Here is a 17115-nt window from a genome sequence, read left to right as displayed (position 1 = left end):
TTCTTTACATTCTATTAGAATGTAAAGAAGCTACATTCTGATACAATATAACTTCTTTACATTCTAATAGAATGTAAAGAAGCTACATTCTGATACAATGTAACTTCTTTACATTCTATTAGAATGTAAAGAAGTTACAGTGTTGCCTTTTCTTTTCTTTTCTTCCCACAAGAACGTAATTTTGTCAGGTTGATAAAAAAGTCACTTTACTTCCTGACAGTGTTATTTTACCACAGGGGTGTCCAAACTTTTTTCAAAGAGGGCCAGATTTGATGTGAAAATGCCCAAGGGTCAACAGTCCCTGCTGACATTATTATAAACAATACAAGTAGCCTATACATACATTGTTATTTAATCATTTTATTTTCAATGACAGCAAATAGCAATGTAACCAAATGTAAGCATTCATGTGTAAACACATCTCAACAACTATTCTGCCTTTCTTTCACATCTTGAAAGTCAGATAACACAAAGAACAAGCCATCTAAAAGCTAATTACATAGAAACCGATCAATGTTCTCACCTCAAGACAATCTTAAATATGACTTAGAGAGGGTAATGAAAAGTTGTCTCACATTTAAGTTCAACACACATGAAACAGGCTAACGAAAAACATCAAGTTGTCTCTTAGTATCTGATGATAGCTCTTCAGTGTTACGAGCCAGGCAAACATTAGCAAACTCTGTCTTCTTCTCGGGGCAATTGTGTTTTCTGCTATTTTCATAACAGTCTTTGATAAACTCACCTTCCGTAAAAGGTTTGTCATGTTTAGCAGTTAGCATGGCCACTTGGTAGCTTACTTTGATGATGTTTTCATGTGAAAAGGACCGCTGCTGTGTGGCCAAGTTATCTTGGAGTTGCTTCACTTTTCTAGCACGGTCGCTCTGATAGCTTGTTGTAGCATTAGCATGTTTGGTCTCGTAGTGTCTCTTTACATTATATTCCTTAAACAAGGCAACAGTCTCATGACTAATTAGGCAGACACAGTTGTTTCGGTTTTCGGTGAAAAAAATATTGCGATCTCCACCTCTCCTGGAAGCGGCGGCCCTCATTATCGACTTTCCTTTTTTTACTTGACGTAGCCATGACAGTTCAAGGGTCAGAGCCAATTTCAAACAGCCAGACAGTTACAGAGTGGTGCTGCCACCATGAGGTAAAAAGAGGAATTGCATGTTGAATTTGTATGATTTATTCATTCCGGTTTGACTGTGCTGGCGGGCCATAAATAACGCATTTTAAGACAGAAGGTGCGGGCCATATAGAATCTGACCTCGGGCCGTGATTGGCCCGCGTGCCGGACTTTGGACATGCTTGCTCTATGGGTTTCCAAATTTACACGTGCTGCTCCTGAAAGTTCACCTGGTTGGATTTTAGTTGATATGGCACTTAGTTGCACCTTATTTATTTTCGTATTGATTTATTTGATCAAGTTGTAACATTTACAGCCCCATAAAAAGCATTACAAATATATTTTTGCAAAACCTTCATCGATGTGGAAGAGTGAATTAGAATAATACACTTTAGTGAGAAACACAAAAGGAACGAACAAAAGCTTTACTTGTGAAACAATAAAACCTGGTAAATTTTCCCGCAATAGTGCAATAATCCAACTCATAAATAAACCCCATAGGGTAGTTGGTTTGGTTGTAAAATTGTGTAACAGTTCCATCTAGTGGAGTGTTAGTGTTAGGCTACAACAGCACAGCAGTCGATCTCACTAAATTGACAAACTAACTACAGGCATCTGTGAATGTGAAGCATTTAATGTCTATCCACGTATGAATTCAAAATGAAAGCTAAGAAGAAAGTGGAGGCGACAGAAAGTTCTTTGAGGACTACTACAAAATAACTTCATTTATCCACAGCTGGGAGAGCCAGGCAGTGAGAGGTGGTAGATGCATGAATGCACATATTGTCTGCTTCACTCCTCTCATTATGAATTTATTTTGAGCATGCCAAGCAAGGGAAATCCCCTCAGGCTACTATATTATACTGTATGCTCTCAGAAATACATGAGAATAAATTCACACTCTATTGCGTACTAGAAATCCTGCTTTTTTAAAATAAAAAATGTATGAATTAAATTTTACGAGTGTGATATGATTTCCATAAATGATTATACATACAAGAAGTAGGCCTACATTACAAAGTACTGTTCTTAAGAAGCCTAGACTTCTGAGATGCCACTTTACTTTGTACTTCTATTTTGTGCTATTTTATACTTCTGCTTTACTATATTTTAGAACAGTATATACTGTATTTCTTTATTTCACATATGGTTCAGCTGATCAACAGTAGCCTATTGATTAATATGTAACAACCCAACAGTAGCCTGCACTAACATTAACTTCATCTCATCCACCTCCAAAACTACAATGCTGCCTACATGTTGACTTGTTACTATAATCCAATAATTTGAAATATAGTGATTATATATAATGTGTGCTTTTGTTAGACTAAGTACATTTTATTCATCCCTTTACTTAAGTAAAACTGCAAGACTTTTACTTGTAATGGAGTATTTGGACATTGTGGTGTTACTTTTACCCGGGTAAAGAATGTGTGTACATCTTACAAGACTGCTAATTATCAGCATAGTTTACAAACATATATCCTTCCTAACAGTTAAAGTAAATATGTAGCCTGCATTTCTTTACTTTACTTTTTAATACCTTTATCTCACGAGTAACATTTTCAGATTAAGAATAAAATGATACTTTTATAAAATGTGATGCTTTAAGGGTAAACCAGCATGACAAATCAATCACAATAAGCTATATCAAAATCCATGTTGACGGATCGGTGTACGAAGCATAATTGTATATTGTGGTATTGCTACTTTAATAAATAGGTAAAAGATCTTACACGTCGTCGTCTGGGACCGGTCAACTTTCTGTTCCCAAAGTCAGAACTAAACATGGAGAAGCAGCGTTCAGTTCTTCTGCTCCACATATCTGGAACAAAGTCCCAGAAAGCTGCAGGTCTGCTGAGACCCTCAGCTCCTTTAAATAAAGACTGAAGACTTTTCTGTTTGCTGCTGCCTTTCATTGAACCAGATTCAAGGATATTAATCAATTTCTGCATTTTACTATACTGCTGTATTTGATTTCTTACACTGCTTTTTTGTGTTTTAATGACTGTTTTTAATGTTTTAATCAATGCTCCTGTTTTTAAATCTGCTTTTATTTTGCCTTATGTTTTGATGTTTTTAATGGTTTTATGTGAAGCACTTTAAATGACCTTGTTGTTGAAATGTGCTATACAAATAAACTTGCCTTGCCTACACTGCTGCTTCCTAATTGATAAACTGCTTCTCATGTTTGAAGCTGCATGTGTGGTTGGATTTTTTGAATGCCCTATTTATTAAAATAATAGAATCTAAATGATAGCAGTTTGTTCTGCATGTGTGGTAACAGTGGCTGTCAGCAGAAACCAACCATAATTGATAATTGATCCAAAACAACCACAATTTGGTCGTAAAAAACCCCGCGAAAATCTCGCGATGATAAACGGAGCACTCTGATTGGATGTGGAAGTCAAACGGGGTTGGTCACGTGGTGCAGGGATCACTTGGCATTCTGGGACACAAACAGTGGTGTTATGAATAGCTTCAACAGCCGCAGTTTCTAGTGTGCGAGGAAGACGACGAGAGAAACAGCACCAGCCAGCCACCAGTAAACTGTTTCCTTCTTCTGCGTTTTATTCGTCGCTGTGTTGTACGAGAGCAGCGCACGAGGAGGAGGCTAGCGGCGGGTTCGTCTCTGAAATGCAACGGTGGACTTTATTAACGCTGCGAGCTAACCACATCTAGCTAACCACAGCAGTAAGTTTACCGTGCATTGATTTGTGCTGGTGCGTTAACGTTATTAGCGGGAGGAGTCATACAACTTGATGTTCTTGCACCACTTCCCGACCAAAGTCCAAAGAAGAAGCGGGTTGTTTACGCGCAGCTGCGCTGCTCCATTCGTCCAGTGACTCCACTCTGTCCTGAGCTGAGGGGCTGCAGCTCTGAACATGGCGAGTGTTTCACACAGAGACCACGAAACGGGCACTTTTAAGTGTTTGGACTGGCACGTCGTCCAGCTAGTGTACCCAAGATAAACACCGTTACGTTGGACAATTCATGTAATGGCCAAGGAGAGTGACGTGTTTCATCTGTATGTCTCACCACACGGTCGCTCTCGTGAAGTGCATGGACACATGTCTCTGTTGAAGCTCCACGCATTGATATTGCTCGACATGGACTTGCGCTGGATTTAAAAAGACTCTGCCTGGAACCCTCAAACGTCACAGCTGTCTCCAGACCGGACAGCTCATCTGAGCCTCTCTGTTGGGTCCCCCCCCCACCCCAGAGCGTAATTTAGGGGGCCAACATGTCAATGTCAGGGCCCACGACTGTGCAGCTGTTCACCAAGCTTGTCAAGCATGCAGTGGGTAAGGCGCAGATCCAGCTGAACCGCTGGCTGCAGAAGACCGCCACAGATGACTGTGACAAGATTGACATCCTGATATGCAGCGCCTTTGAGGAGACAGGGGCCGGCACAGGGAAGTCAGATGGAGACCCCGAGGTTATCAGTGACACGGGAGGAATGTCCTTCAGCAGCAGTGGAGAGTTCAGACACCCATGCTGCATCACCACCTTTTGCTTCAAGAGTGCCCTGCTGGCGTGCATCCTGACCGCTGTGTGCTTCTCCTCGGTTGCACTGGTTCGGCAATACCTCAAGGACCTCCTGCTCTGGGTGGAGAGCTTGGACAGCCTCGTCGGAGCCTTGCTGTTCATAGTCGGTTTGATTATCGTGTCGTTCCCCTGTGGATGGGGATACATTGTTCTTAATGTGGCAGCTGGCTACCTCTACGGCTTTGTGCTGGGCATGGGACTAGTTATGGTGGGAGTTTTAATCGGGACCTTTGTGGCACACCTGGTATGCAAACGCCTATTGACTGAGTGGGTGCTGAACAAGGTTGGGAACAGTGAGCAGCTCGGTGCTATCATTCGAGTGGTGGAGGGAGGAAGTGGACTCAAAGTTGTGGCCTTAGCGAGACTCACCCCCATACCATTTGGGCTCCAAAATGCAGTTTTCTCGGTGAGTATGAAAACACTATTGCCAGCTTTTCCTTTTCAGGTTAGAAGCACCATCAGACGGTCATATAGTGTCCGTTGTACACTCATTGGGGTTTAAGCAGAAAGGTCGCTGCATAGAACCAGCCAGGAGGAGAGCTCGTTAACGGACCGGAGAACTGTTCAACAAATCATTGCAGTCATAAGAACCAAACCTGTGACCTTTTTAAAGAAGTAAATGCTTCTCTTATTGCTCGGCCAATCTACCACAAGGAGAAATCGCAAGTGACCTGCTACTTCCCTATTCAAGGCAGACCACAGTCTTAATAGCAGGAAAGAAAATATGAGGCCAGTCCCCAGAGGAAGGAAATTCCTCTTGTAGATAGAGGAAATGAATTCTATTCTTGCCTCAGGACATCAATTATTTTATCAGTATCACATTTAAAGTCCTAGTTTGGGTTTTCATAGGTGGAGCAATGTTTTTTTTTCTGAACTCGATAATGATCTGGTGATGTTAACGTAATGTAGAATAAATCATTTTCTCTCCTGTCAGGTAAATCTGACGTCATCGGTCAAGGCAACAAACACACCGTGTGACCTACATTATGAAGCTGAGCAGCATCAGGATATTTGCTTCAAGCTGCACTCCTACACTTTACCTCAGGCCCTTGACCTTCATACATGGCATGAATAATTCATTATTGGTGATAACCCGTCTCAGTCCACTCATTGATACCTTCCAAATGGTGAATGCTATGAGGGGATGTGTTACTGTATTGTTGGAAATCAGCGGGGAGGTCGTGCAACATGAAACATGTTATGCGCGCTGCGCTGTAATTTAATGATTAATGAAGAATACCAACCTGAGGGTGAACTCTGTTTTATGAAGCCCTTCAGGCTTCGATCTCCAGAGAATTTCAAGCCATACTGCTGCAAACTAGCACCAACCACCGTCTCTCACCAGATCATACTCTCTCTCACATCTGGATCTCTCACTTGTGTCTCATTTTCAGATTGAATCCCTTCACATAGCCTAATTGTCTTACGAGACTATATGAGCCTAAGTCTCCCGAGGCTGCAAATAGTGAAGAAAGTGTAGCTTAAATAGTCAAAACTTCAAAGCGATAGTTTTGCACAACAGGAACTTGTGTTTCATGTGGTTGCCAGATTGTATCCTATGATAAAGCAAGTCGTGCAGAGTTACAGTTTGTTAATGTGCACGGCGTTATATACATCCGTACAAAACGAACGTTTCGATCTGACAGAAGATCCGGCTGTGACGATTTCAGATTCTGCGTGCAGTTGTTGTTTTTTTTTTTTTGTCAATATGCAAGCACATAGTCTCTGAGTTGAAATATGAGGCTAGTCAAATTTACTCTCAACCAGTGTATTACTTTAGAATTACTCAAATATAACTTCAGTTAAATTTGAATTCATGCTACTCAAACAACATCTTGTTCATAACTATGAACACGGCAGAAAGCAGCTGAGTTCATAGTGTAAGTGAATAGTGACATTTCTATTCCCCTTAACTTCAGCTGTTTTGAATATTGCACTGTGTTTATGGAAAAAAACACATCTGTCAAGAAGAGAATCAGAATAGTGTTGAAGGCAGAAACCAACAGCAGCACAAACATCCAGGAGTGAAGGCGAAGAGGGCCGCGTGAAAGGCATTCATAGCTAAGAGCATGAAGGAGTTGATGCGCAGGCCTGAGGCCGGAGAAGGAAGTGAAGATGACGTAAGTGAGATTCACAAGCGCAGTTATTGCACGTTACAGAACCGGTACGTTTTCTGGAGTGACTGATTTACTGAGACGTGTCTCGGGTGTTTGGCTTTTGACAGCTCATAACCACCCTACAATAAACACTCACTTTATGCAACTCATTCAAAATATCTTTGACTCTGTCGGAGCTCATCTCTGCTAGATTTTGTGGCTATAGTTAAAAAGCTGTTTTTAATGCGTTGTCTTCCCCTATTTACATGCATAGGGGTGCAAAATATCAGAAACTTTGTTCAAAGTGAACCGTAATGCCCCCACAGCCTCCTAAATTACTGTAGTTGAGTCGATACATCACACCTCTCTGTTGACAGAAATGAGAAATGTTTCACAAGTGCAGTAATTATTTCGGGGGAAATGGATTCGGTGTTATTGCAGCGGTGGAGAGCAGATTAGATAAGAGTTTTGATGCCTTACTCTAACTAAAGAGAACAATGTGTTCATCTGTTTAATCATGATTTACTTTTCCAAATCATGATTAAATGGTATTGTACAAACGAACGGCTTAAGAGCCCTGCTACACGTTAGTTGTAGGGCTATCGATTCATCTCGATCAGTAATTTTTGTCTTAAAACAAAATCCTGTTATTTCCCACAGCTCATGGAGATGTATTCAGATGTATTGTTGTATTCGACAAACGGTTCAAAAGATATTCAATTTAGTATCGCCTCTGACAAACGAAAGCATCAATCGATTGTTAAAATAGTTGCCAATTGAGATGAGATAATCTATGAATTGATTATTCGGTGGTAGCTCTAGACGGTGGACACTGGAGCAAGTTGCTCAATATTTATGACTCAGACAACACCTTCAGATAAGTGAAAGTAGTCATCAGGCAACAGGGAGTGGAGATAATCCCAGGAATCATTTATTTTTTTTAGTTCATTTGAATGAGTGCAATCTTCCATTGTTAAGGTGTTGACGTTTTAAAATTGAGAATTTAAGAAGATTATTCTTCCACAAGTTGTTTTTCAGGCCGGTGTGTGAGAGGGACACTGGAGATACTGCTGTGAAGAGAATTTAGGATTCGAGCTCTCGGCTAAAAGTTTGCAAAGTTAAAACTTAATGATTCTTCTGTATTTGGCCCAGGCTATGGTCAGCAGTTCACCTGTACACCAGGTTTCCAGCAGGTGGTTTTGTTTTGCCTGACTGACTTAAACAGCTTCTGTTTGTCCTCCTCGTACTCCGGGCTCCGTGGCTGGAACATCGTGCTCTGTGCAAAGTTTGCAGAGTCTGAATTGTGCAAGGATCCTGGATGTAGCTTTAACCGTAGTCACAACAGGGAACTTACTGTTCCACTCTGCAGAGGTGGAAACGAGGTGTCAAAGTCAAAGGGACTGTTTACACTGTGTTGACCAGCGACTACCACAGTCACCGGTATTATTGCTGCTCCACGACCAGTTTGCCAGCGTCATTTTAAGAGGCCGGCTAATTGACAGCCTTGTAAAATACTATTTTTTGCTTCTGCTCGCTCTGGGTCATTTTCTACAAAGCAGACAAACACTTATGAGAAAGGACGGCTGCCAGAAAAGTGGGTCATGTTTGGTTGTGTGCCAGCTCGTATGTGTTATATTCCCGTTGGTTAGATTAAATTTATGACGGCTGTTTGTGTTTGAAAATGCAGCCTGACTGTGTTTGACTCATTGCGATGACTTTTGAGATTGCTCCCTTTGACACATTTTAGGTTTACATATTTATAGATATTATTATTTTTTTTTTTTTTACTAATGCACCTGCATTCTGGGCAAAGGTTTGGCCTCATTTCGTTTACTCTCATCGCTCTCACAGCATCGAGTATTTAGAAGCTACAGTGCCAGAAATAAGAGAGCCGGTGTTCGACTCGCCAGGTGTCCAGAAACACCACAAGAGTGTCGTAGCTGCTCCGTAACTGCTGGAAGTGTAAATAAGCAAATGTTTGCGAACAAGTTTAACGACAAATTAGAAAGTGATGCTTTTATTATTGCAGGTTTAACATGTAAACATTCAAGGCCAGTTGGACTGCAGAAAATACAAAAGTCAAGCCGTTGACTCCTCACACACAAACCTCAGTGTGAAACTTTGTTTTCTTCTTCTTTCCTGCTGGAGAAGTGAAGGTCAGAGAGGAGCCTTCAGTGGGGAGTTCAGCCGGTCGTGACAGAAGCGGGCCAATAAGATTAAACCCCCCCGTTTGACTCCCTCCTCTGCTACGTGTTCACGTCCCGGCCTGCATGGGTTTCAACCCCAGCTCGTTATCAAGCCTAGCTGAAGTTGTGTCTTTATGTTGCACCTCATTCTCCACAATAAAAGGTGGAACAAACCGCGGGTGGGTAATTCTAGTCCCGAGCTGGCTCACGGTGGAGTTATGTGTCGTCCGCTCTGCCCTTGGTAAGCACTTTCTGTGGATGCGGCTACATTTCACCCCCCCCCCCCCCCTGATTCTTTCCGCTGAAGTGGATGGTGCTACATTATAGCGGGTAACCTAAAACGACACCAAGACTGCAGTGGTTAGCAAAACAATGGGACAGCTCAGGAACAATGTTTGCGAATCCTTTAGTGGGCAGAGTGGAGATATATTCAGATCCCTAAATGTATTTTATAACATTGTATCACTGCTCACTGGCCTGACTCCATTCCTCTGCCGTCATGATGAGCTGATAAGGAAATCTAACTACAGACAAACATGTGTATGCAGCCATTAGTTACGCATAAAGTCCACATAAAAAAGGGGAAACGACATCACAGTAGCAATCCTGAAATTGACTATGCATTCAAGACACTACTTCCTATTTTGTTTACGAGCACAAACTCAGACCTGCATCGCCGCTGCTCTGAATAAATCAGGTCTGGGGTGTGGTGTTTTTTCACTTGAATTTGCAGATTATCTTGATCCACAGGTTTGCACAAATGAGTAAGAGGTTCAGTTGGAATTCTCCGCATGGTTATGAAAATACTGCCGAGCCCTTCCCTGGTCCCATGTAATGCAGCTGCATACGCTGGATGCCTGGGTGGGAAGAGACTTCAAAGGGTGTCTGTGTCACTACTGGAGATTGATGGCTGAGAGACAGAGAATGCCTTTCTGCTTTTCTTCTTCTGCAGCTCACATGTCATTTCGCTGAGATCACCTGAAGGTGTTTTGATTGTGTCGACGCAGGGGGCGGACGAACGGTTTTATGTCACGAGGTTGATGAACCGGCCTTTGATCACCTCGGCGTCCTGTGAATTGTAATCCAGGCTCGTGTGATAACGGGAGAGGGTTTTAGGATTCAACAAAGCGAAGAGACACTTTTGGGGCCGGATCGAGAATAAAAGCATTTTGGCCCAGGCGGCGTCATGCAGCGACACACCACGGACCCTGACACACCGCTATCTGTCACAGTGCCAAGGTCACATCCTCGCATGTTGGCTTATGTCATCGCTGCATCGATGTGACGGCTACGCAGCCCCGTGGTTATGTTCAGATGGTTGCACTGAGATATGTCGTAGTTCAAGGAAAATACACAAGATAAACAAATAAAAGATAGGGCTTGTACTTTGAGATTTGTTTTTGTGTGTCTCAATATGAATACACTTGCATCAGCTTTTCCCTAAAATGACATCGGCGCTGTGGTCGTTTTTTAAAAAAAAAAAATTTTAATACACAAATGATTTACACCCTTAGTAAAAACGTGTTGTGTGTGTGTTAAATAGCAGGTTGGTGGAAAATGGCTGCAATTTGAATCAAACGGTGTTTGGTTCAGATATCCATCTGTGTTCTGGTTTCCATGTTTTTTAATCTTCAAATCTTTTGACTCGTGTTTAAACTTTTCTCATCTCAGATATTATCAACAAATTTAAACGTACAAAACAGTGAGTTAGTCTTTTAGCTTTAGCTCTTTGAATATCAAGTTTAAGTTCTAAAATATCATTTCTATCTTTTGTTATTTCTCATTGTTGAAAGAAAAACCTAAACATATTCAACAAGGTGCGGCGAGGACTTTGACTCCACAAGCAAATGAATCATTTCTTTCATCTGAAACGGTTCAGGAAATGCTTTAGAACTTCAACCCTCGTCATACGAATGCATAGAGATACTTATTTTGTGCTAATATGCTTTTTTTTTTTTAAAGATGTTTCTTCTTTTTAAGATCACAGACGTGTCCTTGCCAAACTACCTGGTGGCCTCCTCTGTGGGTTTGTTGCCCACTCAGCTTCTCAACTCCTACCTGGGCACCACGCTTCGCACCATGGAGGACGTTATTGCTGAGCAGAGCGTCAGCGGCTACTTTGTGTTCAGCCTGCAGGTGAGCTGATGCTGATAATGCATCAAATCTGGAGATACTACCTTCTAAATGTCCCGGAACAACCCTAGATTTGGTCTTTAAAAGTCAGTGTTTAGTAGAGAGTCCCTCAAAGTTAGTGACATGTTTAGCAGTTCGAGCAGTTTTTAAAAAAAATACACATCGTCTACCATGCTGGTCGAGCCTTATCCTAGTGCACAAGCATTGACATCTGCTGCTCCCTTAAGTCTTAAGTTATGTAAACGTCTAGAGGAATACTAAGCCCGATGTAGATATGCAAAATATGCCCACACTTCTGTTCAGCTCACCAAAGGTCATTTGAAGCTGTCCCCACATCTCCAACACCTGTTCAAGCTTCATTTAAACCTCCACAACTGCTGAGGCATCATGGGCTGTTTCTTACTGCGACATCTGACAAGTTCACAGGGGTCGGAGGTCAAGAGTCGGCTTAAGATTAACTAGGTATCGGTGTCTTATGCGGAACGGAAAGCTGTTGCTCCAAATTGACAACTGGTCTTAATCACGCAAAAGCCTTTTCTAACACTGGTGGTGGGGAAACTCCATCTACAGGAGCCCAGTCCTCGCATACAGGACACGCATCATACATACAAACATGTATTTATTCAATGACAAATACAGAAACAAACAAAATATCAACAATGTTTATAACAAAAACTCTGGTTAATGGAAACGACTGCCATGTGGGTCGTGACTTCCTCCTCTGTCCTCCTGCAGATCGTCATCAGCATCGGCCTAATGTTCTATGTTGTGCACCGGGCACAGGTAGAGCTCAACGCAGCCATCGCCGCCTGTCAGATGGAGCTGAAGTCGTCACACATGAATGGCTCCTCCACCAATCACAGCGGCTTCACCTACTGCAGCAAGAGGGCGACGGCAGGCAGCGGGAACTGCATTAATGTCGTGTGAACGCGAACAGTAAGCTCGCAAGACTTGCAAACACTGAAGAAATTAAGGTAACCTGCTGAGTTTAGACGCTGTCTGAAATGTGTTGGTGGCGTGGTTTGTAGTTTTCCAACAACCTACTCTGGCCACCCTCGTGTGAAAACCACGACAGCGTGCGTCTTTTGTAGGTACGGTGATTTAGACGTGTGGGACCGTCACCTTTTGAAGAAACGGTGCTGATGGAAGTAGGTTTGCGTTACGTCATCTTGTTTTCCTTTGATTAAGGTACTTCTTAGCCTATTCTTACAAGAGATGTCAATGAAATGATGTTTAGAGGTATTAGTGGCCGAGTGAGTAAGTGAGTCATTAAAAACAATAGCTAGGCATTAACTGCCTGCTAACACTATGAATGTGCAATCTGGAGCTTTCTACAGAACCAAGGAATTGTTTTTCCATTTCAGTGTCAAAAGAATGCCAACCTATGCACCTTTTCTTTCATACCACATCTGATTTGTTTTATTCATCCACAGCTTATTCACACTACAGATAATAAGGGCCTTATTAATATTTTTGGACTATGGAGAGAGAGAGAGAGGAGGCGGGGGGGAGGCTGGGGCTGTCATCGAGCGTTACCGTGTGATGTCTGCTGGCTTACGACCACATCAGCTGAACTTGGCCTCTTCTGCCCAGAGATCATTTTGGCGTTTCTGCAGTTTTGATAAAAGCATCCGAGGGGAGGAGAGCTCATGTCACAGCAGGAAACTCAGGAATGTTTCTGCCAGGAGAGTTTGAGTGCGGTGCGATCGGCTCCTCGGTAGCACGGCCACATGTTCTGCTACGGAGAGATTACCACGCTGAGCTCAAACCCCAGATGTCAGGCTTTCCTCTCAATGTTTATAATTCATTTTGATGTGATTTTACGTTCGTTTTGTTTCAACATTTTATTTGGCTGTGAGATTATTCCTTTGGATTATCACATAGGTTTTGCTCAAGACGGTAGTTTTGACAATTCTGTGCAATGCATCAAAAAACGGTGACAAAATGGCACGAACGTCCTATTTCAGTGCTGAAACCAAACTAATCCGAAATGCGCTCATGCATCAAAATCACACTAACCTGAGTCTGTTTATTTGAAGGGTCACTTGCATGATAGACGAGTAAGCGATGAGATAAAGAGGCTGTTGTTTTTTACGTGCCATAATTTGATAAAAGCTTATCAGACGCTGTGACTCTGGCCCCACCTGAGCTGAGGCTACACGTGACTTCTCCTTTATTTTACTACTTAATAATGCTGGTAATTATAGAAACGATCTGTGAACAACTTTTGTGTTTCGGCTGTTAATGCAACAAAGCGGTCATGCTGTAGGTTCTCTGACATCGTCCACTTCAAACAGATGTTTCATACGGAGAAGATAAACTTTGGTCGGGGGTTTGGTTGGTCAAAGGTTGACAGTGATGTGTCTCAGAAGCCGACAATCAAACACAACATGGACACTAAGTGATGAATGTGATAATATTTTTTTATTTTTACATGAATTATTGTGATGCTGCTCCTCAGACAAAGTCTGGATGAGGAATTATAAGGGCTCCTATATGAAATATTGATCTATATCCCTATATTTGTAATGCTGGCAAAACAGTTTTTTAATTTTCGTACTATTGTGTTTTCTTTGTCTTTCTTTCTTTAAAGCCAGATTTAATGTTTGCCCGACACATTCCATGCTGTCAGTCCTCTTAAAAGCTGTCAAGTTATTTTCATGCTAAATGTTGGTTGAAATGGCCTCATCATGTCCAGATCCAGCAATAATGTTTGAAAGTCAAAAGCAAAAAAAACATGATAGAAGTCCTACCAGTACGATCTGTTGGGAATAGCTGTTAAAGATCTCTTCTCTTTAACATCTGTGTGTGTGTCTCTTGAAACTGCATTTGAGTTTTTAGTTGATCCGTGTTCCTCCGTAAGGTCGAGTATTAATATTCCCAGGTTTATGTTTCAGTGTTCAACCTGCCTATTACCTCCCGCTGCCTCTGACGGACATTACTGAGCTGCCAATCATGTGGAAGAAATGCAACGAAACCGTGATCAGAACAGCTTGTTCAGATCTGTTGCACCTTCTTTGGAGAGTCCCTAAAACCTGCTCATCGCTTATTAAAGTTAAGCGATGAACCCGTCGCATGAAAATCTTCTGAATCCAACGCAGTCGCATTTTCCAGTTTTCTACTTGAATTGAAAGTTTACGTCGAGGGAGGTGAGAACCTTTTATGGCTGCGAGGTTTATAGAATCTACTCACAACTCTGTTTCTCATTTTATTAAAGGAATGGAAATGAGTTTTTCTGTAAATACACAAAGCTTTCACTTGACAGCAGGGATATTTATTAGGAAGTGTCTCTGCCCTCCAAACAAAGTGTGATTTGATGAAGCTGTTCTGCTCAGAAGTGGACATTATACCATGTGTAATACAAAAACCAAGTACATGGAACTTGACCGACCACTATGGTCACGTTTCATAATATTTTAGTCTGTCAACTGGGATTTTGAAAACTTGACATTGTGTGAAGATGAGCAGTTTTACAGTAACGGCTTTGGTTCCTCCTAGGTGGGCTCTATTTAACTTAGATATAGTTATGCAACAACTGATTCCTAAGGGAAGTATATTTCATAGACATCCACACAAGACCTGAATCTGGGATGTAACTGCACACACAACTGGACTGTTAAGGAGTAAAATGTGATATCATGAACTTAAAGGGTCACGTTAAGGGTCTCGTTTGGTGCTATGAAATGCAATACTTCCCATCTGTATCAAGTGCATTACACATATACTGTATTTTGTAATACAGAGAATTTGACAGTGTATAAATATTGATATTTATCGCTGTACTATGCTTGTTCAGTGTTATTTATGAGAGAAAATAAAACCTGTCAGACTTTGTTACACATTTTCTTTTCCAACTTTATTTACATATATTTTAAAAATGCTCCTTTTATGAATATGTATAATAGTCACATTCAATCAATATATTTTCAATGTAAGTAAAAGTATTTACTGTTTGCAAAAGAATATTTAAATCAAACTGGATCTTAAAGTAATAGTTCAACATTTTGGGATGTATACTTATTTGCTTTTTGGAATAGTTTGATCAGAAGATTGATAAAACTTTCATATGTATGTTAAAGATAAAGCTAGAGATAACATCGATAGCAACACAAGAGATCAACCTTCTCATCTAACCACCAGAAAGCATAAAAGTATTATTTCCCAAAATGTCAAACTATTGCTTCAGTGTTTTGTATCTAGTCCACTCTGATGATGATTAGCTCAGGATACTTTAATACTGAGTCATCCTGTCCTTGTTTGCTTTAACTGAACTTTCTCTCAACCTTGTTGGATTTTAGCAGCCTAAAGTAATTAGTATCGGTGGGGAAACGGACTTCTCAACAGATGTTTTCACAGAAATGCGTTGCTGATTACATTTCAAATCCTCACAATCTTTAATGAGCTGTCTCATGGAAACCTTTTTCCCCCAAACATCATAACCTCACCCCAAACCCAAGCACAAGCCCTTTTCAATACCACCTGGCTTCATCCTCAACCCTTTGAGAGTGATGGAAGACAAAATGTTCCTCGCTCAGAAGTATTCCCCTTATCTTGCAAACCTCTAAATAGCTGCCGGTCCTCAAATATGCAGCAGCACTGTACGTCCAGAAATAATGCTGGCTTCTGGGGCAGTTTGTCACAGCGATTTTGATGTGAAGTCGTGATGGATGCGGCGGTGGTAATGTAGAGTACCACTTACGCTTGCCCTTGCCCTGCCTGTGACAAACTATCTGTAGAGGGGGGGAGGTGAGTGTTTGTGTGGACCATGTCTGACAGACATGGTCCACATAGATCCTGCTTATGAACAGTGCTGTGCCCATGTAACCACACACACACACACGCGCTTACAATGGGAATGTTGCCCACAGCCATCTGCTTACTCCCCAAAATGCATAAAAAAAAATACAAAAGCCCAGCCACAGCAGCAGACAAACACTCCTTGCATTTTATTTCTCCATCTGTTACCAGGAGCTGCGGAAAACATTTGTCTGCTGATCTTCACACAACCCACCGATCTCTTCCGGGCTCGGGTCAGAGCTGTGTCCGATCCATCATCATCTAACCCTGCCTCAAAGGACAAAACCTCATCCCAGAGCCTCTCCGCCAGCGCACGGATACGTCCACGCAAAACCAAGAACATTCATTTTGACGGGCCTCAAATGAAAGCCCGAGATCTCACTGAGGGCTACGCTTTTGGAGGAAAGCTCCAAAAATACATCTGCGATGCTGTCGGTGCTTGAAAAAAAAAAAAAAATTGTAATAGAAAAAAAAGTGAGTGAAAATGATCTTGGAATACGTCTACGCAGCCTTCCAGAGGAAAATGGTGGTGTGGATGTTTACGGATTGGTGGAGGAGGGAAAGGTTGATAGGCCTCTGGCAGAGGAACCCTGCTCAAGGCAGGTGGAGAGATCACATGACCACTTTCTTGGCCCGGACAGCCTCCATCTGTACCATCTATGACCTGCTGTGGCTCTCTATGCTGACGTGGGAAACTGCTCAGTACACAAATTATGGCAACATAGTGCACTTCCAAGGGACCATGGAAAACAAGTTTACTCCGATATCTGACAATGCTTTGCTGCTCATCATGCTGCTAGAAATACATTGATCTTAGCTCCAAGCCAGTACAGGGCTGGAAGCTAAGATCAATTTATTTCTATTGTAGAACATGACCTCGTCTCTGACCATCCATGCTGACCCTTAATCTATGTTTAAGGGTTAATTGCATTATGACATTCTGGATTATCAACAAAAAAAAGCACGTCCCTAGTTCTAGCTTCATAAATGTTCGTATTTCCTGCATTTCTTTGTCAAACGTGAATATCATTGGGTTTTAGAATCGTAGTGGGACACTAAGACATTTAAAGACATCTTTAAAGCTTTAGGTAAACTCATTAGAGCTAGACAGATGTAGCTCATGTGTCCTTGCTAATTAGGAACCATTGAGCAGGGGACAAACGGGGGGGGGGGGGGGGGGGGTTTGATGGTAGCCTGCTCTAGAAAAAAGAAGACTCTTTGTCTT

The 17115-nt window shown here is 41.8% G+C and overlaps 1 protein-coding gene across 1 annotated transcript; it reads left to right on the top strand.

Annotated features, from left to right (window-relative positions):
- The first annotated feature begins 3565 nt into the window (after window positions 1–3565).
- Window positions 3566–14965, top strand: tmem64 (transmembrane protein 64). Its single transcript, XM_031854273.1, has 3 exons — window positions 3566–5084; window positions 10941–11096; window positions 11829–14965. Exons 1-3 carry the CDS (start codon window positions 4374–4376, stop codon window positions 12018–12020), a joined length of 1059 nt encoding a protein of 352 aa, XP_031710133.1. The 5' UTR covers window positions 3566–4373; the 3' UTR covers window positions 12021–14965.
- Window positions 14966–17115: the final 2150 nt, after the last annotated feature.

This window comes from Anarrhichthys ocellatus, unplaced genomic scaffold (genome assembly GCF_004355925.1).
Source record: "Anarrhichthys ocellatus isolate YVR2014 unplaced genomic scaffold, GSC_Weel_1.0 scaffold14, whole genome shotgun sequence".
Taxonomy (NCBI): Eukaryota; Metazoa; Chordata; class Actinopteri; order Perciformes; family Anarhichadidae; genus Anarrhichthys; species Anarrhichthys ocellatus.
This window is presented reverse-complemented; position numbering and strand designations above follow the sequence as displayed.